We start from the raw sequence: 27,780 nt of genomic DNA, 5'->3' as shown, positions 1-27,780 counted from the left end.
GAGGGATAATGGATATTCCCTGTGTTTGACTTATCCCACAAATCCCTCCAAACTGACAAAAATGGGACAATTTTGTTGCCCTTTCCCCCCACTTTTCCCAGGACAACAATTTAACTCAGCTTTTCCAGTAGGGATTATGGATATTCCCTGTGTTTGACCCATTGAGCTGGAAATGAGGGAGTCACCATTCCTGCTTTCAGTTTCCTTGGGGTTTTTTCCCCTAAAAATTTATTTATTATTATGATTCCACCTCTCAAAGCTGAACAAATCCACAGAATATTCCGATAGGCGCTCCCAAATTCCTGGAGCTGGGAAGAAGCTTCTCATGAAATGGGAAGAGAGGGAGAGGTTCTGTCACAGCATCCAGGAAAAAAAAAAAAACAAAACCCACTGGAATTAATTCCATGGGTGCAGAGCTGGCCACAGCTTCCCATGGCAGCTTTCCCATCATCCCAATCTCCCTCAGCCCCAGGAAATGTGCATTATAATCTCCTTCTAGGAATAAAAATATCCGGCATTATGATCTGCTCATCCTCCCTTTTCATCCCGGGATTTGGGAGGGCGGAATGAAGCGAAGGCGTTTTATACAAATAAACAAAATGACTCACCCAGTAACCCGGGATTAATCCAGAAAATTGCTATTCTGGGATGGGCCACGGAATTAAGGGAACCTTTAGAGAAGGGGACTTGGAAAGGTCAGGATGAGGACTGGGGTCCAGCTGCCAGGAGGGCGGAGAGGAACAGTTCAGAGCAGAGGTCGAACGGAACAGAAGGAAAGGTGATAAAAAATAAATAAAAATAGGAAAGATGTTAAAAATAAATAAAAACAGGAAAGCAGGCGAAGGAAAAAAAGTGGGATTTGGGAAAATCGTCCTCAGCAGAGGAATTTCCACCACCTACAGATATCCCAGACAGAATAATGGAATTACTTCAGTTGGAAAAGCCCTCCAAGATCACCAAGTTCAAGCTGTGACCAGTCCCCACCTTGTCCCCAGCCCAGAGCCCTGAGTGCCACCTCCAGGCACTCCTTGGGCACCTCCCAAAGAAAGAGCTGGAGCCACTTCTCCCAATATTTAAGAGTTCCTCATTGATATTTGAAATGCTCCTAAAACCAGGTAAGGAATCATTCCCTTTATCCTTTTGGATGAATTTGGAGGAGCCTGGGAGAGCAGAGCCCAAGGCAGGGCATGGAATGAGCTGATCTCTTCCAACCCAAATCGTCCCAGAATTCCGAGGTTCCGTGACCTTCTGTCATTTTCTGGTGCTTCAAAAATCTTGGAGAAGAAAAGGGACAAAAAGCCAGGCATGGCACATCTGCATGGGCAATTATGTCCCTTAATTTACTGCTGTAATTATGATGAGAGCACATTAAAATCATGCAATTGCATGCACAAAGAGCAATTAGGGCGTGTGGGGATACAATCGGAGCACTTCCACATTTAAACCTGGAATTTGTGTAAATATTTTCCACAGTTTTCTCAGGATTTACTCGTTTTACCCTCACAAGAGTCTGTGGTGTCCTACACGACCCCACTGTCCTTATGCTTGTATTCATATTATTTATATTATTTATATATTTTTATTTTTATACATTTATATATCGACATCATTTATATTTATATTTACACTATATTTTAAAATTTATATTTATGTTTATACTTTACTATTTTTATTTTTATTTCTATTTTTATTTTTATTTCTATTTTTATTTTTATTTCTACTTTGATTTTTATTTCCCAAGGAACTGAAATGCTGCATTTTCCCCATGCAAAACCCATGGAAAGAAGGCAAATCACCCTGGATTTCCTGGAAATAATGTGGTAAAAGTGAATTTTGGTGGATTTGTTCCTCCAGCTCTGGTCAGTGCTGGCAATCTCTGGTTGCTTCTGTTGTTTTAAAGGTGATTTACCAGCATGAAAAATGATCTGTTGAGCCTGATCCTGGTGTTTATTTATTCCAGAGGATTATCAAATCCACATTATCCATTGTTTATCTGCAATAGGGCTGGAGCAAGGTTTGCTTCATTCACGTTCCCGTCCCATCCATTTTTCAAAGTGTCACCTTAATCTGCTGTAATTACTGAGTGTTTCACCCTTCCAGCTGGCTTTGAAACCCATTAAAAATCCAATTAATGCCAAACTTGGGAATTCCTGCCTTGCTGGAGCCCTTGGCTTGGGAGTGAAGCAGTTTGGCTTTGGCTCTGCAAGGATCACTCATTTATTGAAAGCTCGTCAGCCCCTCTGCAGAGCTGCTGCTAATTGGGTGCTTGGACTTCATGAGCTTCCCAAGAAAAATAATGCCCTTGCCCATGAGTCAAGCAAAAGAAAATGTCTAAGAAACTCTAACCAATACGTCAAGTCTAGAATCCATTTCCTTACCTCACTCAAGGCCATTCTCAACAATGTTTACTCAGTTTACCAGCAGACAAACGGCCAATTCCAGAAAATATCCCTTCAAAATGATTCATTTTGTCACGATTAATTTTGAATCCGGTAGATGCTAGGAATGGTCAGACCAAATTTCTTCCTAAGGCTCCTTATGAACCTCAAGAATTAGAAATTCTTAGCTCAGTGAAAATGAAATTTTATGTAGTATTTATTCTTCCTGAGTCAAAACAAAATAAACATAAAATAACAAATGTAACCCCAAATCACATTTAATATAGAAATGTAACATCTCAGTACAATTTCACAGCAGTGGTAGCCACGCCATCCAAACAGGTTCCACCACAATTACTGCAAAGAATCTTTTCCATTTGTGAAGACAAAATTTAGCCCACCCTCCCATCCAATGTCAAAAGAAGTCCACACAACATCAAGAAACTTTCTTTACTAACAGCCAACATAACAATCATAGAGAGCAAAGACACAGAAGGAAAATGTCTGTTGGTCAGTCTGATTGGGTTGAATTTCCAGTTGAGCCAAGCCTGACAAAGTTTCGCTGTTGCTCTCGTTTGTCTGCTCCTGGCTCTGGTCACAATCCCAAGAAAGATCCTCAGTGTCCCAATGCTCCAACCAGGATCTTGCTGCTCACAGAGCACTGTGACCGCAATAAAATTCATCTTCACGCTTTGAATTCCATCGTCTCCTTATCCAGAGTTCCCTGGTTTTTTCTCACACATCCCCAAATGTCTTGCTCTCAGCACCCGTAGAGTTTACTGCCCCTCCTGTGGCTTTGGTGTCCATAACTTGGGTCCTGTCTACAATTATTTCCCATGGTTTTGTTGTCCATGATCTGGTTCCTCTCCACAATTATTTCCTATGGTTTTGTTGTCCATGGTTTTGTTCCTCTCCACAATTATCTCCCATGGTTTTGCTGTCCATGATCTGGTTCCTCTCCACAATTATTTTCCATGAGTTTTTTGTCCATGATTTGGTTCCTCTCCACAATTTTTTCCCTACATCTCTGCAGGAGCAGCAAGCTCAGCTTTCCACCCTTCACTCTGTTCTTGGCCAACACCTCAAAACTCAAAAATCCTGTTGTTCCCGCATCTCCAGAGAGTTTTCCCCCCTCCTCTGGCCAAAATTCCAGCTTGTAGCCAACTTATTTCCATGGGATCATGATCAGCAGGGATCAAAATAAAAGGATGGCCCCTCCTAAAATTTGGGAACAGCCCTCCAAGTCCTCCTCACAAGCTGAAGGAGAATCACAGAACCATGGAACGGTTTGGGTTGGAAGGGACCTTAAAGCTCATCCAGTGCCACCCCTGCCATGGGCAGGGACACCTCCCACTGTCCCAGGCTGCTCCAAGCCCTGTCCAACCTGGCCTTGGACATTCCCAGATCTTTTCCAACCTTGATGATCCTAAGATTCCATTATTCCAACATCACTTCCATGTGCAGACGTGGTTGTGGGAAACCAGACCTTGACAGCTTTGGCACAATCCTGGGAATTTGGATGGAGTGAGGCTGGGTTGATGAAGCCACTCCATCACTGCCCTTATCAACAGGACGGGGGAAAGAGAAAAAAAAGGAGAGAAAAAAAGGAGGAAAAAACTCATTTTGGGGTTCTTGGAGTTGTCCCGTGCAGGGCCAGGAGCTGGACTTGATCCTTGTGAATCCCTTCCAACTCAGGATATTCCACACTTAGGGAGAGGGTGATTTCCTAGGACACATCACTGATTCCAGGCACTGCTGGGCTCTGTAAGGGACTCAGTGCTCAGAGAACAGCCTGAAAATCCTTTTAAATTCTTGTTTTCCCTGATTAAACTGATTCTCTCAGAGGGTAAACGCAAAATGTTGGGGAAAAAAGTCTATTTCAGCTGATTTCCAGATGAAGAGCTGCTCAGCTACCGTGGTGTTGTGTCCCAAAGGTCCCAGAGAATTAAACAGATTGCATTCCAAAACATTTCGCCTGGAAAAGGCATTGGAGTTGGCACTGTCAGCACTGTTGTATCTCTAGTGTGGGGCTCCAGATCCTTTCCAGGTCTCCTGGAGAGTAAAAAAAGAGATTTAAAATAAAATTTGATTGGAGCCCTAATCACCAAAAAAATTGGTGTTGAGGATTTGAAAGGACTGGGAAGAGATGTCTGAGCTGATCCAGGAATTTTAACTAGCACCAAGTGATCAGCTCATGCCAAGGAGTGGAGATCTGGCACAGATGGAATGGAAAAAGCTCAAAATCCAGGGAATACAGGCAGAGCTTTAGTCTTATTCCATTAATTTTTTTCCAGGTGTCTCCCAGATGATGAGGAGAACCATGGCTGGAGCCCCTCTGCTCTGGAGCCAGGCTGGGAGAGCTGGGAATGTTCCCCTGGAGAGGAGAAGGCTCCAGGCAGAGCTCAGAGCCCCTGGCAGGGCTTGAAGGGGCTCCAGGAGAGCTGGAGAGGGACTGGGGACAAGGGATGGAGGGACAGGAGCCAGGGAATGGCTCCCAGTGCCAGAGGGCAGGGATGGGTGGGAGATTGGGAATTGGGAATTCCTGGCTGGGCTGGGATTGCCAGAGCAGCTGTGGCTGCCCCTGGATCCCTGGCAGTGCCCAAGGCCAGGCTGGACACTGGGGCACCCTGGGACAGTGGGAGGTGTCCCTGCCATGGAAAAGGGGTGGGATGGGACGAGCTTTTCCATCCCAAACCATTGTGAGATTCCATGGAATTCTCCTCGTTGCCTGCCAGCAGAGGCTTCTCTTTAGGGCTCTGTGGAAATCCCTCCGAGAAGAGGCTCAGAAGCTGAAAATTCCCTCGTCCTTGTTGGAGTTTGAACTGGAGCACATCCATCGGAAAGCCAAGTCCTTCATGCTCTGCCTGTGGAGTGGTTCTTCCCACATGGAGAGGGAAATTGGAGCAATCTGTTCCCAGAGCACAAACTTTAACCCAGTAAAGGGAAATAAAACCCCGCACAAAGAAATTGCTGCTGTTATAGTTGTTTTATTGGCAGGAATGAAATATCCCACTCCAGCTATTCTGTTGTTTGTTTTAAGGATAACTTGGTCCTTTAGGGAAAGAATTGGGAATAAATTGAGCAGATTTATCCAATGTCAGAGAAATATAAATCTTCCCTACTTAAGCTGAGTGAGCATTTGCTGCTTTTCCTGCAGCCAGGCTGGAAAGTGTCCTGGTGGGCACCACTCACAAACTGGACTTTAAATTGAACCCAAACTGCTCCTTCCATGGGAAAAACTGTCCAGCATCCATAGCCAGGAAGAACCAGATTTTGGGATGCTTGCAGGATGAGGAGCCCTGAGTTGTGGTGGAGCACCCAGGTGTGCCATGGACCTGTTGGCACGAAGGACACACAGACACTCCTGCAGTGATTTGGGTTGGAACAGACCTTAAATCCCATCTCATTCCACCTCCTGCCATGGAAAACCTTCCAGTATCCCAGTGTGTGGAAAATCCCGCTGGGAAAAGCCAGTGTCCATCAGGGAGAGAGAGGAGTCCTGGAACTTCATTCCAATAAAGGAGACCGTCCCCTGGGGTTTTCCTCTTGAGGTTTCAGAGGTGCAGCCTCATTTTATCTCAAGCTCCTGCACATTCCCTCTTCCTTCCCCCATTGCTGGGGTACCAGGAAGGTGCAGCCTTCCCCAGCCCCTGCCCCACGTCCCCCCTTGAACCTGGCATTTCCCCAAAGTTCAGAAACTCCTCCTCGTGTGGGCCCATTTGGCCAAACTGTCCAGGCTCTGGGACAAACCTGGGCTGGAAGTGAATCCCAAAGTTGCTTTTTCCACAAAATCTCTCTCTCCTTCATAGGCCTCCAGCTGAGCCAGAGGAAGTTGGTCTGTGCACCAGACAGGGGAAAAAAAGAAATAATAATATCAATTTTATTTTATGAAGAAAATCAGCATTATGGAAAAAAAATATCCAGCCTACCTGAACCTCATCCTCAGGTGCCCTTTATTTTTCCATGAGCTGGGAGTAGTGATCCCTACAAAAAAATTCCTCCTGCCCTTTGGGACTGCGTTAAGTGGTGCCTGAACAAGTTGCAGCTGCTGCCTTATCAGGAAGATAAAGGTCTGGAGAGGTTGGATGGGAAAGAATTGGGAGAAACTTGGACTCTGCCTGTGCTGGAGGGAAAATTCCTTCATTCTGTGCCTTTTCCTTGTCCTTGTGTGTCTTGGAATTGAATGGCCACAGCAGGGAATTGGTATCTAAATAAAAATCCCAGGGTTTATCACCAAGGATTGGGATCAGAAGCTCCCTCCTGTTGGGTCAGTGCCACCCCCTCCTTGTGGGGCTCAGCCCACCCAGATTTGGTCACTTTGTGTCCAAAGAATTCCAACATCAGCAGGATGGGCTGGGAACACCCAGGGTTTGCAGCCCTTGGCCCTGCAGGATTCCCAATCCCAAATCACAAAACTCTTGTGGAGCTTCTTTGGGATTTATCCCCGTGTTTGAATGATCTCAGAGCTTTCACTCCCCCATCCAAAAGGGAATATTCCAAATTTTCAGGCTGGAGGTGTCCCTGGCAGGGGGAACGTGGAATACCAGTTTGTCCCAGTTTGTCCCAGTTTGTCCAGTTTGTCCCAGTTTGCCCAGTCTCCAGCAGCATTGTAACCCTTCTGCAGGTGGGACAGACCAAGTCCTGCAAAGCAAAATTCCAAAAAATGCCATTGAGCACCCTCCAGATGACCTGGAGTGGAGGGGACAGGAGATCAGGGACACAGTGTCGCACTCGGAGCCAGCATTAATGCCATAAATTAATTAATTAAAATTAATCAAGAATTTCCCCATGGAAAGGGGGCTCAGGAACTGCCCAGGGAGGGTTGCAGTGCCCATCCCTGCAGGTGTCCCCTGGAGGTGGCACTGAGAGCTCTGGGCTGGGGACAAGGTGGGCATTGGGCACAGCTGGGACTCTGATCTTGGAGCTCTTTTCCAGCCTCAGGGATTCTGTGAGGTTCAGATTGGATATTGGGGAAAATTTCTTCCCTCAAAGGGTTCCCCAGCCCTGGCACAGGTACAGGGTGGAGTCCCCATGCCTGGAGGGATTTCAAATCCATGTGGATGTGGCACCTGGGGACATGGGGCAGTGGTGGCCTTGGCAGGGCTGGGGAATGGTTGGATGAACTTTGAGGTCTTTTCCAGCCTTCGTGGTTCCATGAATATCTGTCCTCTGGTTTGGAGTGCCCATCCCTGGAGGTGCCCAAGGAATTCCTGGAGGTGGCACTCGGGACTCTGATCTTGGAGCATTTTCCAACCTCATAAATTCTGGGATTCTGTGTAACGACTTCATTGCCACTGATCCAACCCAATTTTGGTGTCTACAGTGAAAATTCACGGGCACCAGGAGCACAAAAGCTGGAGAGCTGCTGGAGGTGAGGCTGGACGGGTCTGTCTGGAGAAGGTGTGAGCGTGTCCTGCTCACCATTCCCAAGGACCTCCATTTGACACCATTCCCAAGGAGAGGCCTCTTCCATCCAGGAATCGCTCAGGATAAAATTTAGCACCCAGACCTGGAAAAACTCAGCCTGGGAACGAGGTGGAATTTTTAAGCAGAGGTAGGATTCTCCACTCAGATTTTCCATGGTTCCGATGCCACTTGAAGGCCTGAAGTCCAGTTTGGATCTGCTGGTGGGAGCTCTGAATTCAGCAGGATCTTCTGATGGGAATTTTTGGGAAAGGGCTCTGAGAGGGGAAGGAGAGAATCCACCCCATGGACCAGCTCAGCTCATGTGATTGTTTTTAATTTTTGACCTCTGACCCCCCAAACAGCCCATTTTTAACAGCTTTAAATCAGAGGAATTTGAAATAATACAGCAAATATTTTAAAATAAAGGCCTGTGATGCCTTTAAGGAATCTGAGCTTTGAAGGGAGAAAACTTGAGGAATTTTCTTGGATTTCAGCAGTGGACAAAAAGTCAGAGCAACAATTTTCCTGAATATTTCAGCTCCTGAGGATTTTCCTTGGATTTCAGCAATACCCAAGATCAGAACAACAATTCCTCTTGAATATTTCAGATCCTGGCTAAATGCCTCCATATCGGCAAAATTCCTAAAGGTCTTGGCCAGGTTTCTGATCCCTTAACCTCCAACATTCCAGGTTATTTCCACAAACAATGAACTTTATTATTAGATAAACACCTGGCTCCTGTTTTTATCCTTGCTCCTCTCCTTGCACCAACTGTAACGTTCCTTAAAATCCCAATTTTCCACTCACTGAAGTGTGGCAGCCACGTCCCATTAAAAGAGTTTTACCAGGAAAATTATCCATGCCTTTAAATAGGTCATGCATACACTTAGCATATGTTACATTATTCTCCACGTGCAGCCAGTCGTGCCGGATAATTGAAAATTTCTGGAGTCACAAGCAAATAAAATCATTCCTCTGATCATTAATAAGCAGGAAGTGCGGGAAAAATGGCGAAAAAAAAAAGAAGCAGGGGGATGAAAGAAGAATTAAATTTGGTGGGAAGTTGCAGAAGAGTTTTGCCCAATGGTCATTCCAAGTGCTGATGGAACAGATGTATAAAAATAAAGGTGCTGTTGTTGTCCCTGAGCGCACAGGGAAGGATTCCTTGGGATCTTCTGCTGCCTGCTTGGGTGGGATGGGGGCTCCAAGGCCTGAGCCCCCTTTCCATGGGGAAATTCCTGCTGTGCCCACCCTGAGCTGCCCTGGCCCAGCCTGAGGCCGTTCCCTCTGCTCCTGTCCCTGTGCCCTGGAGCAGAGCTCGACCCCACATTAAAAGGGGGGAAGAGGGAATTTTTATATGGACAGCCAGCACCAGGAAAAGGGGGAATGTTTTAAACTGCCAGAGGGCAGGGATGGATGGGAGATTGGGAATTGGGAATTCCTGGCTGGGCTGGGATTGCCAGAGCAGCTGTGGCTGCCCCTGGATCCCTGGCAGTGCCCAAGGCCAGGCTGGGCACTGGGGCACCCTGGGACAGTGGGAGGTGTCCCTGCCATGGCAGGGCTGGCACTGGGTGGGATTTAAGATTCCTTCCCACCCAAACCATTCCATGACTCCATTGGCCGGTGTCACACTGAGACAGACTGGAGACACTTCCATGCAGTCCATCCCCATCCCAGCAGCTGAAACTCCACCTGGATTTTATGGGGGCCTGGAAGCTGAGCTAAAGCTGGATTAACAGTGATGGACATTCCTGCCCACAGGGCAGAGCCCAGAGCTGCGCTGATCCCACAAATAACAGGAATTCCCCTGTGCCGTCCCACATGGATTCATTTTGAGTGATTTCTCCATCTGACTGACCCACGGCTGTTGGTTTGTGCTGCTGTGAGATTTAGAGCCATAAAATAATAACTTTATAAAGCAGGTCTGTGTCACCATCATATTTCCTGAAAAATCCCTTTGCCCAGAACTTTGCTCCTGGGAAGCTGAGAAGCCTCAGAGAAAATGAAAACAATAATTATCTGATTTGCCTCTCCTGTGTTTTGCTGCTTTGGAATGTGGTTGGAGATTGTTTACCCAACAGGTGATTGTTTCATTGGATTCATGTAAATTGTTTTGACCTAATGACCAATCACAGTCAGGCTGTGTCGGGACTCTGGAAGCAGCCACGAGTTTTCATTATTATCTTTTAGCCTTCTGTCAGTATCCTTTCTCTATTCTTTAGTATAGTTTAGTTTAGTATTCTTTTATATAATATAGTACCATAAAATAATAAATTGCCCTTCTAAGAACATGGAGTCAGATCCATCATTCCTCCCAACAATGGGGACTCAGAAAATACCCCAGGTCTGGGGTGACGAGTGTGAAAACTCCCATGAGAACTCCCCTGCCTTTCCCCTTCAGGAATTGTTTGACACAGCCCCATTCCCCATCCACTCCATCTTTATTCCAAAGTGTACCAGCAGAGCAGAAAATCGTTTAGGATTTCACAGGAACTTCGTTTCTGGAAGGTGACTCTGAGCTCCCTCACCCATGGCCACGCAGAGAAGAGGTTTTGGAGTGGCAACACCAATCTGTGTTCACTTCCTGTCACAGACATATTTCATGAAAAATCCTTTTGCTAGGAGTTTTTCTCCTGAGAAGCTGAGAGGCCTCATAAACAAAATGCAAACAATGGTTATCTGCTGCTGTGGAATGCAACAGGGGCATCTGTGATTGGTCTCATGTGGTTGTTTCTAATTAATGGCCAATCACAGTCCAGCTGTCTTGGACTCTCTGGTCAGTCACAAGATTTTATTATTATTCCATTCCTTTCTTTCCTTTCAAGCCTTCTGATGAAATCCTTTCTTCTATTCTTTTAGTATAGTTTTAATATATCATTTTATTTTTATATAATATATATCATAAAATAATAAATCAGCCTTCTGCAGCACGGAGTCAAGATTCTCATCTCTCCCCTCATCCTGAGACCCCTGTGAACACCACTACAACCCAGGGAAAGATGTGATTCTGACAGGAAAAGTGATTCTGATAGGATTCACTGAGGAACAGCTCCCAGAGACAATTCCAGGCACCCGGGGAAGTAATGGCAACCACATTTCAAAACCACATTCCTAAACCATTCCTAAACCAGCCCCCCAAATTAATTTAGGGACTTCCATGGCCTTCATCACCACCATCACCTGAGTGCTGTCGTTAATGAGTTCATTAAGGTTGATGAGCTTTGTGTGATTTTGGCTGTGAAGGGAAACTGAGGCACGAGGCAGAGAGACACGTTTGGTGTCACACCAAGAGTGAGCCAGAAACAAACCAAGTTCAGGGCCACAACTGCACAAATTTATTTTGTTTTCGTCTCTGAGGACTGATGAGCAATGTAATAAACCATCATTAATTAGGATTCTCTGCTCCAAGGTGAGGAATGCACCAAAAACTTCCACGAGCAGCACAGCTCTCAGGAACCATGGCCCAAAAATGCTTTATTTTCCCATGTTTTGGGGTTTTGGTGGCAGTAGGGTTTTATTTTCCTGTGTTTTGGGGTTTTGGTGGCATTGGGGTTTTGTTTTCCCATGTTTTGGGGTTTTGGTGGCAGTAGGGTTTTATTTTCCTGTCTTTTGGGGTTTTGGTGGCATTGGGGTTTTATTTTCCCATGCTTTGAGGTTTTGGTGGTGTTGGGGCTGCAGAGATCTGTGGGGAGGTGACAAAAGCTTCTCCCATTCCTGATGGAGCCAATTCCAGCGGCTCCAGTTCCAGGCTGAGCCCAGCAGCGACACCAGCGGGGTTTTGGGAATGAAAGAAGGGAAAAGGGGGAGAATCCCATGGAGAATCCCAGCCTGGAGCAGGGTCCTGGCAGGACCATGGACAGAGGAGCAGGGTCGTGGCAGGAGTCATGGAGAGAGGAGCAGGGTCCTGGCAGGACCATGGACAGAGGAGCCCAGCCTGGAGCAGGGTCCTGGGAGAACCATGGAGAGAGCAGCAGGGTCCTGGCAGGATTCATGGAGAGAGAAGCAAGGTCCTTGCAGGACCACGGATAGCGGAGTCGAGCCTGGAGCAGGGTCCTGGCAGGATTCATGGAGAGAGCAGCAGGGTCCTGACAGGACCATGGAGAGACGAGCCCAGCCTGGAGCAGGGTCCTGGAGAGAGGAGCAGGGTCCTGGCAGGATTCATGGAGAGAGCAGCAAGGTCCTGACAGGACCACGGACAGTGGAGTCGAGCCTGGAGCAGGGTCCTGGCAGGATTCATGGAGAGAGGAGCAAAGTCCCGGCAGGATTCATGCAGAGGGGAGCAGGGTCCTGGCAGGATTCATGGAGAGAGGAGCAAGGTCCCGGCAGGATTCATGCAGAGGGGAGCAGGGTCCTGGCAGGACCATGGATAGAGGAGCCCAGCCTGGAGCAGGGTCCTGGCAGGATCATGGAGAGAGGAGCCGAGGTTTGCTGGAGGATTTGTGGCCCTCCAGGGGATCCAGGCTGGAGCAGCCCATTGCTGAAGGAAACTCAGGATTTCACAGGATTTTACACCACCCTCACCTGTGGGGGTGGGAGGTTTTAGTCATTTTCCAGGTGTGAAACTTCCACTTGCTCCAGAAATTCCCAAGACACGGAGTTCTGGCTCTTGCCAAAGGAAATAATTATCAGGGCTGAACAATTATAAATTTTGTTGGCCTTTTTATCTCCCAAGACTCACCCTGCTGGAGCCAGCTCTGATCTCCCATTCCCAGTGGTTTCGGGGTTTTTATTTAAGATTAAAATGGTTTAGAGGGTGTGAATAAAGTCCCGGCTCCTTGGGAAAATTGTGCAAACAGATGAAGTGGGAAAAGTTCCTAGAAGGAGAAATGTGTGAATTTCTCCTGACTGTAAGAAGGGATCTTTATCCTTGGAGATATCCAGAAATAAACCGGCCTGAACTCTGGGTTGCCTCATTTAACTTTGCACTGCTTTGACAGGGAGCTTGGGTCCAAGGAATTCCATAAATCCCTTCCAACAGAAATTAGGCTCTGATTCCAAGAATTTAAAATCTGGTCAAAAACTGGGGATGGCAAAATCCTGATGAAGTTACTTCACGTGGGGTTTGGGGAATATTAAATAAATCCATCAAAGATTAGTTCATATTTTCCATGTTCCAGGAGAGATGGAAAAGCCCAAGGCTGGATGAAGTTTGGAGCAGCCTGGGGTAGTGGAAGGTGTCCCTGCCCTTAAAGTCCCTTCCAACCCAAACAAATTTGGGATTCCCTGGCGCCCAACTCCTTGGGACAAGCACCTGTTATATCCCAAATTTCTGCTCTGGAGTTCTTTCTCTGATTAACTCCCAAAATAAATAGGAGCATTCCAAGGCAGAGCATTCCCCTCTAGATCCCAGGAAATTCCTGCTCAACACTCAGGACATTCCAGGGCAGCTGCAAATCAGGGATCAATCCCAGCATCTCCACCTGTAGGAACAATTCTCTGTGGGGAGCAAACTCAAATGTTCTCCTTGAATGAGATAGCTTGGATCTGCTCCATTTCCCTTATCTAAGAACCTGTTCTCTTATCTGAAAGATAAAAAGGTGTTGTAATTTATCCGAGATAAAACCAGGATGGAAATTATCCTTTGCTTCCACAGCCTTAATTACTCTTTCCTTAGGAAAGAATTTGGAAGCTGAGCAGAATATTGAGCTATCCAATCAATTTTGGAGATTTCCAGGCCTTTCCCAGTGTTTTTTTTTGTTTTTATTTTTGGATTTTTTTTTTTTTTTTTTTGTTTTGGATATTTCAAACCCACCAAGACCTTGAGGGAGTTGTTTTTTCTCTTGGGGTTTTTTCAGCACCAAAGGAGTGAAAAATGCAGCAAAATTAAATTTAAAATGCAGCTTCTCCTCATGCAGCACTTGGAGATTTTCTTGCTTCTCCTTTCATTCCAGAAGGACGGAGGGTTCCCACTCCTGGATTCCTTCTCCTTATGGAAAACAAAGGGAAATTCACCCAACATTTGGGTTTTCTCAATTATCTCTAATTTTCATCCTATTTAACCCTTTTTATGTGCACACCCACATCACCCGTTGGCCACTCTTGTTTTCCCTTTGTCCTTTCTGAGTGTGAAAATTGGACTTTCCAGACATTCCCTGCGGGGAATTCTCTGCTCATCCCCAGCCACCTGTGGGATGTTTTATCCCCTGGTGGGAATATTTTAGGAAGGAATTCTTGGCTGGGAAGATGGGGAGGCCTCAGGTTTCCCAGAGAATCCGTGGCTGATCCCTGGAAGTGCCCAAGGCCAGGCTGGAACAGGGCTTGGAGCAGCCTGGGACAGAGTTTAGAGTAAATCCCACATGATGGGAATGGGATGGGTTAAACTCCTCATATCCACAAATTTCTGTGCTCCTTGACAAAGGAACCCCCCCAGGTGACATTCCAACCTCTTGGAAGGTTGATGATCTCTGGGATACTCGGCCCTTCGTGGGTTTCCTGCAGGAATTCTTGGCCCAGCTGTGGCTCCGGACTTTACTTTCCTTGGATTCTATCCAAATTCCTGCCCCTTTTTTGGACAAGGAGCACCCCTGCCCCACAAACCACCTCAAGGTGGTGCCTCTTTGACCTCACTGGTGGCTGCAAAACCTGAAAAGAATCCAACATTTCTGAAACAAGAGCAAAGCTGAATAATTAAACCAGGACAGCAAATTCCGAGCCCTTTTCCTCTGAAGTCTGGCTCAAATCCCAAATTTAACCCTTTCATCCCAGAAACTGGGTGGAAACTCCCAGTTCTGAGTGAAAGTAATCCAAACCATCTCTCGTGGAATGAAGAGTTGACCTGTGTGAAATGTGATCTTTAAAATTCCATAATTATCCTCAAATAATTGTTGTATGGGAGAGGATTTTTTTCCTTCTTTCTACTCCCACTTGTGCATTTCAGGAGGGAAATCCTCTTTATTTTTCTGCTTTATGAATAATACAGGAATTAGATAAATAATTGATAGCTTGTTAATGAAGTGGCCAAATCTGCATTGCCCTCAAAATGTGGGAATTTGGATGGAATGTCAAAAGGATTGCTAGGATAGTTGATATTTTAATTTATTGGGTATTTCCTTGCAGGAGCAGCTCCATGAGATTCCATATCCCTGGCTCTCCGTTGCATCCACCACCAATTCCTTCCCCAGTTTGTCCAGGAAAATTTATGGTTGCCAAAAATCCAAAATTCCCTTCACACTTCATCACATCCACAACCAATTCCTTCTCCAGTTTCTCCAGAAAAACTGTTGGTTGCAAAAATCCAAAATTCCCTTCACACTCCATCACATCCACCACCAATTCCTTCCCCAGTTTTTTCAGGAAAATTTATGGTTGCAAAAATCCAAAATTCCCTTCACATTCCATCACATCCACCACCAATCCCTTCCCCAGTTTCTCCGGGAAAATTGGTGGTTGCAAAAACCCAAAATTCCCTTCATGCTGACCCTGAGAATGTCCATCATGGGCTGCTCCTCCCTGCTCATCCCATTGGAAAAATGGGAAAATGCGGCAAAGGATGCTCCGAATTGAGCTCGTTTTCACCCAAGCTGAACTGAAACAGGTTCCCCTTTCCAGCCCAGCTTGCACAGATGAAAAAGAGGCATTAAAAAGGAGAAGGAAAAGCCTGACTCATCTGGAACAGGAATAGAAAAACATCTTGGCTGAAAAGAGCTGAAAAAGGAGCAATTAATGTCTGGAATTCACCTGCAAATCTCGTCGCTGCGAGCTATTATTGTTCAAATTATTAGGCAGGTGTGTGAAGTGCCTCATAAACTGGAGGGGAATTAAAAGGCAGATTTTGCAGCAAACTCGGTGCTTATTACACAATTACAACCCCGTGTCAGAGCCGGGGGATGCTCCCGTTGGTTTCACCCCCACTATGCCTCCAAATGCACCTGATCCCAAATTCCTCTTCATTTTAGACCATTTCAGGTCTTCATTCCACTCCATTTTGGGTCTGGATCAGGAAAAATAATTGAGTTCAGAGTGCAGGGAGGGTCACTGCCCTTGGTTGTCAAGGTGAGGGCTGTGCTTGGCGTTTGTCCCTTTGTTGTGGGACAGACAAGGGGTGAGCAGAAGGGCACAGGCAGTGATGTCAGCATGGAACCCCAGGAGAATCCCTGAGGGAGCTGGGCAGGGGCTGCAGAATCCCTGAGGGAGCTGGGCAGGGGCTGCAGAATCCCTGAGGGAGCTGGGCAGGGGCTCAGCCTGGAGCAAAGGAGGCTCAGGGGCCCTTGTGGCTCTGCACAGCTCCTGCCAGGAGGGCACAGCCGGGGGGGTCGGGCTCTGCTCCAGGGAACAGGGACAGGAGCAGAGGGAACGGCCTCAGGCTGGGCCAGGGCAGCTCAGGGTGGGCACAGCAGGAATTTCCCCATGGAAAGGGGGCTCAGGAACTGCCCAGGGAGGGTTGCAGTGCCCATCCCTGCAGGTGTCCCCTGGAGGTGGCACTGAGAGCTCTGGGCTGGGGACAGGGTGGGCATTGGGCACAGCTGGGACTTGGTGATCCTGGAGGACTTTTCAAACCTCAATGATTCCATGAGGTTTAGACTGGATATTTGGCAAAATTTCTTCCCTAAATTTGTTGCCCAGCCCTGGCACAGGTACAGGGCGGAGTCCCCAACCCTGGAGGCATTTAAATCCCTGTGGATGTGGCACTTGGAGACATGGGGCAGTGGTGGCCTTGGCAGTGCTGGGGACAAGGTTGGATGAACTTTTCCAACCCTCATGCTGGGAGGGCTTTTCCAACCTCAGTGATTCCATAATTCTCTGGGAAACAATTCCAGGGCCTCACCACCCTCACACCCTACACCACCCCAGTTGGAAATGTTCCAAATCCCAATCCAGAGTCCACCCTGCTGGAATTTCAAAAACATTTTCTCCAGACTCCTTGAAGCTCCCTGTCCAGAGCCAGCAATCATCAGTGACACTCACAGTGCAATAGCCCAGGGAAAGTTTAATTTGCTCCTCTCCAGCTTCCTGGGATGCAGAATTTTTCTTCAATCAGGGTCACCAAATGTGGTGGTGTTCACAGGGGTCCCCGGACGAGGGAAGAGATGAGAATCTTGACTCCATGTTTCAGAAGGTTTAATAAAATGATTTATCATTTTATTATATATATTATATTAAAATGATATATTAAAACTATAATAAAAGAATAGAAGAAAGGATTTCATCAGAAGGCTGACAAGGAATGGAAAAAGAATGGAATGATAACAAAAGTTCCTGACTCTCAGAGAGTGTGAGCCAGCTAGGCTGTGATTGGCCATTAATTAGAAACAACCACATGAGCCCAATCCCAGATGCCCCTGTTGCATTCCACAGCAGCAGATAACTATTCTTCACATTTTGTTCCTGAGGGCTCTTGGCTGCTCAGGAGAAAAAATCCTAAGGAAAGGATTTTTCCATTAAATATGTCTGTGACACTGGGAAGTGTGAGAGACTGATCCCTTAGAGCCTTCCCAAGAGGTTCCATCCCACGTAATCCACGAGGAAACTCCCAGGATCCCATCGGCCCCGCTCAAAACTGGATTAAAATAAAGATAAAATAAAGATATTCCTTTTCATCCTTAATCACAGTGGGTTCTTCTGGAAGGGGAACGGGCTCCTGCATGGATTCGGGGTAGGGAAGCACAGCAGGACTGGGTGGTGCTGGGTCCCCTGGCCCATGACCACTCCAGAGAAATTCCAAGCCTGTGGAAACATCTCCTGCTGATAAAATCCACCCTGTGCTCAGTGTGGAGTGGCTGCAGTGAGGAGCTCCTGGAACAATTGAATTGTTTCCCCCTGAGTGACAGAGAATGGAGAGGCTCCAATGGGATTTCCTATTATTCAGGGAAATAAACTCCCTTTGATTGCCTTATTCCAAAGAATTCCCAAGCTTCATTTCCATACTGCAACAGGGGCAGCTTCAGCAGCACGAGTGGTGTGGGTTGATAATCTCATTTGCCTTCACAAAAATTCCCCTTTTTTCCTGATTTTCCTGCTGATAATGCACAAGACACTCGTTATTTTTGGAATGTCAGCCATGCTGGAGTTATCCTTGTCCACTCCTTGTTTGTCCAACAGCCAGTCTTTGGGAAGGAACGCATCTTTCATGTGATTTCTTGATGATTTCCAGGATGGAGAATCCAAAATTTCGTTGCCACCGTTGTGGCCACCCAACGGATTGAGCAGCCTCGTTTGTCACTGGTTCATTAAATGTGACCCCTTTCTTTCCTATTCTCCCCAGGGATTCGCTGTTCCCTTGCCAGGGAACATTGGCACAGCAGGGCACGAGATTATTTTGATTATTTGACACCACGGGGCTGAGTTCTGCAGCCAGAGCTGGGGGAGAACGCACAGAACCAGCAACAGGAACACCCACACCCTGCTGAGGAACAGCAGCACCGTGGCCAGGAGCCAAATCCTGAACAATTCCATCCTTCCTTGGCAGGGTTTGGGATGAGATGGGCTCCAGGGTCCCATCCAAGCCAAACTGGAATTCTGGGGTTCCGCAATCCCATCTCCAGGCAGGCAGGAGGTGCTGGGGGGTGACTCTGAGGACATTGAGGCCTTTCAGGAGTTAAAGAAACGATGGAGAGGGAATTTTCCATGGGCATGGAGTAGGAGGAAAAGGGGGAATGATTTAAAGTAAAAGAGAGTGGGTTAGATGGGATATTGGGATACTGGAATTCCTGGCTGGGAGGGTGGGGAAGGGCTGGGATGGAATTCCCAGAGGATCCCTGGCAGTGCCCAAGGCCAGGTTGGACCCTGGGGCTTGGATTCACCTGGGACAGTGGGAGGTGTCCCTGCCATGTCAGGGTCTTGATTAAATGATCTTCAAGTTCCCTTCCATGCCAAACCATTCCATGATTCCATGGATGTCCCTTGTGGTCCCCTCACGCCCAGCCCCACAGGAGCTCTTGGATCTGCTGCTGGTTTGCAGCTCTGGAATCAGCAAGAACCACATTTCCATGGGCGGTTGGAAATTCCTGGAAATTTCATGGAAATTCCTGCTGTGCCCACCCTGAGCTGCCCTGGCCCAGCCTGAGGCCGTTCCCTCTGCTCCTGTCCCTGTTCCCTGGAGCAGAGCCCGACCCCACTTCTAAAAAGGAGGAACTGGGAATTGTTACATGGACAGGCAGCAGCAGGACAAGGGACTTGTCAGAGCCAGAAGGTCCCCTCTGCCCCTCTCACGGATGGAATTCCAGGCCCCTTCCAACCCCAGCTATTCCATGATTTTCCTGGGCACTCCCAGAGGTTGGGCATGGGGTTCCCTTTCTCAGCCATTCCTGAAAAACCTGAATCCTGAATTCCTGCATCCACAGCAACAACCCCCCCAAAAAAAAAAAAAAAAAAAAAAAAAAAAAAAAAAAATCCAGCCACAAAACATCCCACAGACCCTGACATCATTGACACCCCTGACATTATCCTGGGATGTTTTGATCTGGGAAAAAAGGGAAACCCCACAGGGAGAGCCAGCCTAAGGCACAGCCTAACATTAAGCTTGGCCTTAGAGCTGTGCACATCCCACCAGCAGCACAAATTGTTTGAGCCATGTAAATGTTTGGACATCAGGAGGATTCCTCTTTATCCCAAGCAATCCTGGGGAGCAGAGCTGGGCTGAAAGGAGGTTTGATGTAATTTTTTGTAATTCTGAGATTCGAACTGCACCACTGAGGAAAACAGGTGTGGCTAACAGGTTTGTCACACTCTGTTACTTACCCCAAAACTCCATCCCTACAAGGCTTGGCCCTAAAAATGGGTTCCAATTTCCAGGACAGACTCCAGCTCATCAGGAAAGTGAGAAAAGTACAAAGCAGATGCTTCTGGAACCTCTGGGGGAGCTGGGGCCACTTAAAATGGGCCTTTGGTGGTGATTTGAAATCCCAGCACCTGCCCCAAAAAGGGAAAAACCTCTCTGGGATGGACTGAAATCCAAGGGCTGGGAATAAAGCTGGGAGGAGCCTGTGATGGCCTGAAGGAGAGGATTTGGTGTTTGGGCTCCTGATTTTTTTCCTCTGCTGGTTTGAAGGGGGAAAATGTGCGAGAAAAGGAAAAATTCCATAAAACATTTCAGGTCGTGGAATTTTGGAATGGTTTGGGGTGGGAGGGATCTTAAAACTCACCCATTCCACCCTCTGGGACACCTCCCACTATCCCAGGTTGCTCCAAGCCCTTCCAGGACACCTCCAGGAATGGGGAATTCACAGTTTCCCTCTTCCAGTGTTCCCCACCTCATTCTGGGATGATTTGTTAATTATCTATAATGTTCCCACTCTAAACACACTCCATATCCATCAGAATTATGGGACCAAGGGAAATTATTGAGTTTTCCCTTCGTTTTTGTTGGAAGTTGGAAAAAGGGGGGACTACAGCACCACAGAACTCACCCACACCACGGAATTACTCAGGATTTTAATGGTGCTTAATGGTCTCCTTCAGTCAAATCTCAATTATTTGTGGACTTGCTCCCAACAGGGAGAGAGAAAATAATTTGCTTCTGATTGGTGCTGGGTAAAACGGAAAAGCTGTCCAAGAGCTCCTGGAAGAAATGGCTGCTGGAATGGGGGAAGCATTAAAACCCTGGAATTTTTGTTATTGGAGTAAGACTAATTCAGGTTGATTTATCTGTGATTAAGTTTGAAGTTGGTTTTATTTACCTGCAATTTGTTCCCTCCCGCAGCAATTTGTGGGGGTGATGTCCCTCCACACCTCTGCAGAATCCTCTGGATCTGGGAATTCCAGGGCCTCCTCATTGCCGAGGGGAGGAAAGCACAGTCAGGGGTAAGGCTGCCACTGCACCCCACAGGGAAGGGCTGAGGGTGAAATCCTTGGGATCCAAGGAGTTTTTATCCCTTTCTTAGGTTGGAAATGCAAGATGTGGCTGGGGGTGTGTGCTCCATCCCCATCTGTCAGAGCTGGGGCAGTTCTCTGCTGTCCATGGGGCAGTTTGTTCTTGATCTCTCCCCCAGCCAATCCTCCCTGCAGGAGATCTCTGCTGTCCATGGCCACTGAGTGTCCCTGCAGGGCTGATCCAATCCCAGCATCCCATGGGGAGATGCTGCATTGCCCAGGGGAGGAGCCAAGCATTCCTACCTGGATCCAATCTGAGCTTTGGGACAGCCCAGCAGCCTTTGCCCAGTGCATTGCCAGAGGAGCAGCTTCTGCTGCCCTGCATGGCCAGAGGGAGCCCAGGCCCATCTGCAGCAGCCCTGGAGCTGCAGAGGAAAACTCCCCCCTTGTGCAGGATCCCTGCTCCAGCAGAGCCACAGCTGGCACTGCAGGAGGGCTGAGCCCCCATGGGATGGGGCTGTGCCACCCCCTGACACACAGGGGACAGGGCATGGTCTGGCTCTGGCACTGCTGCTTTGTATTACGTTTATATTTTTATATTGTCTTCTAATTTTTAAATTTTTTTCCCTAGTAAAGAACTGTTATTCCTACTCCCATATCTTTGCCCGAGAGACCCTTAATTTCAAAATTATAACAATTTGAAGGGGGGGAGTTTTACATTTTCCATTTCAAGGGAGGCTCCTGCCTTCCTTAGCAGACACCTGGCTTTCCAAACCAAGACAACGACCAACCCCGATATTCTGATGGATCAAACTATTCCAGCTGTGGTCACCCACTGGACAATCCTTGGAATGTGAGGGATGGCTAAAATGAAGCAGTTAAAACCAAATCCCAGTGCCTGCTAAAAATATTTTCATTTTTCCCTTTTATAAACTAAGAACAACCTGGTGCTTGCAGAAATGGGTCACATTTAATGAACCAGTGACAAACGAGGCTGCTCAATCCATTGGGTGGGCCACAGTTTTGGATTTTCCATCCCGGAAATCATCAAGAAATCACATGAAAGATGCGTTCCATCCCAAAAAGTGGCTGTTGGACAAACAAGGAGTGGACAAGGATAACTCCAGCATGGCTGACATTCCAAAAATAACGAGTGTCTGGTGCATTATCAGCAGGAAAATCAGGAAAAAGGGGAATTTTTGTGAAGGTAAATGAGATTATCAACCCACACCACTCGTGCTGCTGAAGCTGCCCCTGTTGCAGCATGGAAATGAAACTTGGGAATTCTTTGGAATAAGGCAATCAAAGGGAGTTTATTTCCCTGAATAAAAGGAAATCCCATTGGAGCCTCTCCATTCTTCCTCGTGCATGGGGGATGGCAAAAAATTCCAGGATTTCGTGAAAATCAACTTTTATCGTGAGATTGGAGAGCTCTGCCTGCGTCCAGGTCACCCAAGGAGTCCCTGGCTGCATCTCTGCAAGGCATGGATGGATCCCAAATCTCCTGGTTCCCCCCAAGGGATTCCCAGTGCAGATCCAGAATTTGGGAATCCTCACCTCTCCCAGTTCTTTTCCCCTTGGATCCCATCCCAGGTGTGGTGGCCCTCTGGACACACTTTGCCAGGCCTGGCTGAGTGAGAGGAGAAATCTCACGGGTTTGGGAGCAGGGACAAACCCAGGGATTTGTTTTGGGGTTAAAAGTGCTGGATAAGCCTTGTGAGAATTCCCAGTGAAGTGCAGCCAGGGGGGTTTGCAGGCTCTGAATTTCCCATTCTTTGGGAAATGTTTTCCTACAAGTTCTGGAGGTGCTGGAGCCCAACCACAAACCCCAGTCCTGCTCCTGGGACCAGCTGAATTTCACAATTCCCAGTCAAATTATTCCAGCAGGGAGCAACTCTGTATTGAACATCACAGAAAGTGATTTGGGATACGCAGGAAAATCAGCTCTGACTCAGTGAGTTCTTTTAATTCCTCCTTTCTCCTCCCTGTCCAGAGAGATTCCTGGATTTGGGATCACAGCCAAACATCCTTGAGCAAATCTCAGCAGTAGCTGCAATATTTAAACTTTTAAGAACAAAAATTAAAAAAAAAAAAAACAAAACACCTCAGGTGGAAATAATTTGGGTTCTTACCCCACAGAGATTTGTGCACCTGCTTAATTTCAGACTGGGAATTATTTTCCCCAACTCCAAGTGATTTTTTTTTTTTTTTGGTGAGGTTTCCTCCTCTGCAGTGCCAACGGCTGAATTTCCAAGGAATGCTGTCAGTGGTGTGCTAACAACCTGCTAACAGCATCCCTCCCAAGGGCTGTTCCAGCCAGGTAACGATTCCAGCCTCCAGGATCCAAGAACATCTGGCTGTGCTGGGAGCATCTTGGAATTCGCCATGGGAAGGCTGCAAACAGGGAGAGAAAAGCCCAGCCCTTGAACTTGTTCTTGATGTTCAACGCACAGAGCAGCCAAAAGGGAACGTGGCACTTTCCCCACCATTTCCACGCGAGGAATTCCAGCTTTTCCTCCCAAACATGCCCTGGATGGAGCTTTACAGGCGAGGAAAACACTCACAGAGGTCAAAAAGTTCTGGAGTGTGGCCACATTTGTGCTGTGGGGTGGTTGGGTGGAGGAGGAAGAAAGGAAAATGGGGGGAAAATCCCTGGGAAGGGACCAGAGCTCTGGGTTGGGATGGGCAGAGCCCAGATGTGGCCCAGATGTTGCTTGGAGGGCGCAGAGAAAGAGGGGAAAAGGGGAAAAAGGAGGGGCTGAAGGTAGAAAAAAGCCCAAATGCAGGTGGAGGTTGAAGGTGGTGAGCTGGAGGTGGTGCTGGGAGTGCAGCCTCTGGAGATGTCCCCAAATTCTCCTTGGAACTGAAAAGCAGAGAGAAAGGAGCATCAGGAGGACTCAGAGAAGCCACCTGAGGGTCCCTTCAGACGGGAGACCAAGCAGTGAAGGGGATGGGAGGCAGCCAGAGGCAGGGAGAGTGTCTGGAATGGCACAGGAGAGTCCCTTGAGGGGGACACGGGATTGAGCACAACCACCCCAGTGTCACCCTCAGCACCCTGTGGGCACTGCTGGGTGCCAGCCTGAGCTCGGGGGGCACGGGGAAGGCACAGAGAAGGGCTGCACCCATCCCTTCTCCCATTCCCACGTCCTCACCAGGCTGGGAATAGGGAACAGCCCCAGCTGGGAGGGAATTCAGCTCCCTGCTGGAATTCCAGTGATGGATTGGATTGCATTGGATTGGATTGGGTGCCCCAAGCCCTTTGGGGGTGGAAGCACAGCAGAGAGGTCCAACACAACGTGCTGGATCATCTCATGGAAGTGATGGAAAGGCTCAGCCCCTGTCAGGAGAGCTCTGGAAGAGTCCCAGCCTTGTTAGCAGTGTCCTGTGGGGTCACACGAACCCTGACAGTGCAATTGTCCCTTCCAGAGCACGGTCACAGTGCTGGCCTGGAGCACGGATCCTTTTGGTGCAGGCAGAGGGAGCTGCATCGGTTCCCAAGGTGCCCACGGGTTTGGGGCAATCCTTGGAGAAATCAAGGAAAAAGGGCAGAGGACAGGGGCAGCCTTTTCCACAAAAATCCTTGGTTTGTTCTGAGCAATTGGAGAGAAGAGACTTTGGCCAGCACAAATCCCATGGGATCCCAAAGCGTGGGGACCTCAGGGAGGCTGGGAAGGGGCTGGGAACCAGTCGGGGGTCTCAGGTATTTGAGATTCCTAAAGGGGGAATAACCCGATAAAAACCCAGCGGCATTGGCTGGATCAGACACGGAGAGCAGCTGGTTTGTCACCTCCCTGTGCCCTCTGTCACCCCAGGGTGGTGACCTGGGACACAAGCTGCAGCAAGCACAGGGGTTTTACAGGGGTTTTACCCGCGGGGGCCAGGGAAGCAGCGGGGCTGAGCCCGGGGGTGCCCCAGAACCGGGCAGAGAAGGAGCGGGGTGGGACGGGGGACAGCGGGGGACAGCGGGGGACAGCGGGGGACAGCGGGCTCGGAGCTGGGAAGCGCAGCCCGGGACGGACCCCTCGGGCCGGGAGCGCAGCGCGGGCTCAGGGCGCCCCTCACCGTCCGCACCGCACCGCGCGGCACCGCGCATCCCGGGACAGAGCGGGACAGAGCGGGACAGAGCGGGACAGAGCGGGACTGCCCGCGCATCCCGGGACAGAGCGGGACAGAGCGGGACAGAGCGGGACTGCCCGCGCATCCCGGGACAGAGCGGGACTGCCCGCGCATCCCGGGACAGAGCGGGAAAGAGCGGGACAGAACGGGACTGCCCGCGCATCCCGGGACAGAGCGGGACCGGGACAGAGCGGGACCCGGGACAGAGCGGGACCGCCCGTGCATCCCGGGACAAAGCGGGCCCCGGACAGAGCGGGACCGCTCCACGCATCCCTGCTCCATGCGAGCCGCCCCGCTCCGCGCATCCCGGCTCACAGCGCTCCGCGCACCCCGGGAGGGAGCGGGCCAGGCCCCCACGCACCGGCTCCGTGCGGGTCCCAGCGCTCCGCGCATCCCGGAGCGGCGCGGTCACCCCGCGCATCCCGCCCGGGCAGCGCCCGCGGCCATGCGCGCCCGGCGGCGGCGGCGGAGCCGCGGGGCCACGGGGGGCGGCGGCGGCGGCGGCGGAGGAGGAGGAGGAGGAGGCGGAGGAAGGCGCTCAGCAGCAGCAGCGGCAGCAGCCACGCAGCTTTGACGTCGCCGGGCTGCGGCTGCCGGCCCCGCACGTATAGCACAACGTGACGGCCCCGCCGCCGCCACTCGCGCCCGCTCCCCCGCGCCCGCACGGCAGCGCACCCGCACGCAGCGCGGCCGCGGGAGCCCCGCGCCGCCCCCGCCATGGGCCCGGCCGCCGCCCCGCAGCCGCGCTGAGAGGAGGGGGAGCCGCTCCCGCAGCGCCGCAGCCGGAGCCGGAGCCGGAGCCGGAGCCGGAGCCGGAGCCGGAGCCGGAGCCGGAGCCGGAGCCTCCCCGCGGCCCCGCGCCCGCCCCCGCCCGCGCCGCCCCCGCCGCGCCCCGCGCTCCGCGCTCCGCTCCCTCCGCGGGCAGCCCCGCGCACCATGCGGGGGCCGCGGCGCCGCGGTGGCCTCTGATGGCCGCGGGGCGCAGGCGGCTGCGGCGGCCCCGCGCGGCGCTCGGCGGCCCCGGGAGGCGGCGGCGGCGGCGGCCGGAGCTCTGAGGGCGCCGCGGCCCGGAGCGGGTGCGGGGGCTGCCGCTGCCGGGGGCTCGCTCTGAGCGGGGCTCGCCCCGCGCCGCCCGCTGCGCAGCGGGAGGAGGAGGAGGAGGAGGAGGCGGAGGCGGAGGAGGAAGGAGGAGGAGGAGGAGGAGGAGGAGGAGGAGGAGGAGGAGGACCGGCGCGGTGCCCGCCGCCTGCCCCCGCCGCCCTGCCTGCGCGGGCGTGCGCGGCTCGGCCGCAGCGGAGCGCGGGGCTCCGGCGGGCGCTGCGCTGCCCCCCCCCGCCCCGCCGGGCTGGATATGTGGATGCTCACGTGAAGATGGATGTAGCGATCGGGCTGCTGGGGCTGCTGACGGTTCTGCTGGAGGGCAGCTCCGGCCAAGGGGTGTACGGTGAGTCCGGGGCGCCGCGTGACCTTGTCGCGACTGTCGCCGGGGCGGAAGGGCGGGGGGGCCGGGGGGGGATGGGGGGGTGGGGGCGAGCGGCGTGGCCCCGCTGCGCGCCGCGGGAGCCGGCGGAGGCAGAGCGGAGGCAGCGCCGTTGCCATGAGACGCTGACATTTCACGGCGATAACCGGGCCGGGGGGCGGAGGGCGGGGGGCGATTCGGGGGGGGGTCCGCAGCCGGTCCCGGGCCGCGCTGGCCGCCGCTGGGCGCCGCCTCCGCGGGGCTCCTCCGCGCCCGCGGAGCGCCCGCGGCCGCCGCACTTGTTACCGGCGGCGCTGCCGCCCGCGGCCGCGGAGCCAGGGGCGGGGGCGAAGGCGCCGCAAACTTCCCGGGGCTCCGCCGGGGGCGCGCGGACCCCGCGGGCGGGCGGCTCCGCTGCCCCGGCCCCGCTGCCCCCTGCCCGTGACTTGCACATCACCGGCGGCATCGCCCGCTCCGCTCCCCCTCCGCGCTGGGGCCGCGCTCTTGTTGCTTCCCCCTCGCCCCCGCGCCCTCGAGGTGGCCCCGGTTCGGCGCTGCTCGGAGCCGAGAGGCGGGGGGAACCGGGCGCTCCGCCGGGGCTGCGGCCGGGATGCTGCCCCGTGCCCCGGTGCCGGAGCTGCCGCGGCCGCGGTGGTGCCTCGGTGCCGGTGATGCTCTGGTTCTGTCGATGCCCTGGCCGCGGTGTGGCCGGTCCCCGTGATGCCCGGGCCGTGGTGATGCTTCGGTGCCAGCGATGCCCCGGTTCCGGTGATGTCCCAACCCCAGTGATGCCCCGGTTGTGCCGATGCCCCGGTTGTGCCGATGCTCCGTTCCCGGTGATGCCCCATTGCCGGTGCTGCCCCATTCCCAGCGTTGCCCCGTTCCCGGTGCTGCCCCATTCCCGGTGATGCCCCGGTTCTGGTGCTGCCCCGTTCCCGGTGATGCCCTGTACCCGATGCTGCCCCATTCCCGGTGCTCCCCTATTCCCGGTGCTCCCCCATTCCCGTTGCTGCCCCGGTTCTGGCGATGCCCCATTCCCGATACTCCCCGAATCCCGGTGCTCCCCATTCCCGGTGCTCCCCCATTCCCGGTTCTCCCTGCTCCCGGTGCTGCCCCATTCCCGGTGCTCCCTGCTCCCGGTGCTGCCCCATTCCCGGTGCTGCCCCATTCCCGATACTCCCCCATTCCCGGCGCTCCCCGTTCCCGGTGCTCCCCGCTCCCGGTGCTCCCGGTTCCCGGTGCTGCCCGGCCGGGCGGGGGGGTTATGTAAGCGGCTCGGCGCCGTGCGGTGCCGCCGGCAGCTCCGGCACCCGGGGCTGAGGAAGGAGATCCATGAATCTCCCAGCAAATGCTCGGTGTGACATTGCCTCCTCCGAGCCCGTCCGCTCCCACACTTCCACATTCGCTTCCCACCTGGAACGGAGCCTCACTTAGAGCCTCACTTAGAGCCTCGCTTAGAGACTCACCCCCTTTTTTTTTTTTGGTTTCTTTTTTTTTTTGTTTTCTCCTTAATTTGGGAAAATCTGGACGTGACCGCGGGTGTCAGAGGGGCTGGGCTGGCGGAGGAGGCTCGGCTGGTGCGGAGCTGGCAGCGGCTCCCTGCCTCCCCCGGCACACAGGCACATATTGTTGGATGCTCGGGAAGAGCAGCGAACAGGAGAGGGCTTGTTCAGG

General features: G+C 51.2%; 1 protein-coding gene and 1 long non-coding RNA gene across 4 annotated transcripts in view; one reads left to right on the top strand and one right to left on the bottom strand.

The window, feature by feature from the left end:
- Positions 1–2,567: 2,567 nt before the first annotated feature.
- Positions 2,568–26,424, bottom strand: LOC139589585 (uncharacterized). 3 transcript variants are annotated; one of them, XR_011679061.1, is made up of 3 exons: positions 26,013–26,424; positions 6,129–22,925; positions 2,568–5,713 (listed from the first exon to the last, which is right to left on the bottom strand). It is a non-coding gene; the product is annotated as an uncharacterized lncRNA (long non-coding RNA). The 3 variants fall into 3 exon arrangements; XR_011679062.1 differs by having other exon boundaries at positions 2,568–14,896; positions 14,973–22,925; XR_011679060.1 differs by having other exon boundaries at positions 2,568–22,925.
- MDGA2 (MAM domain containing glycosylphosphatidylinositol anchor 2) overlaps positions 25,628–27,780 on the top strand; it is a 216,427-nt gene continuing 214,274 nt past the window's right edge. The window contains exon 1 of the mRNA XM_071426035.1: positions 25,628–26,091. Coding sequence (XP_071282136.1) covers positions 26,019–26,091 — 73 coding nt within the window. The 5' untranslated portion in view covers positions 25,628–26,018. The remainder of the gene's footprint in view (positions 26,092–27,780) is intronic.

Source organism: Agelaius tricolor, unplaced genomic scaffold (assembly GCF_023055355.1).
Source record: "Agelaius tricolor isolate 1412-34295 unplaced genomic scaffold, bAgeTri1.0.p SCAF_5, whole genome shotgun sequence".
Lineage (NCBI taxonomy): Eukaryota > Metazoa > Chordata > Aves > Passeriformes > Icteridae > Agelaius > Agelaius tricolor.
The sequence above is the reverse complement of the archived record's forward strand: the minus strand, read 5'-3'. Positions and strand labels throughout refer to the sequence as shown.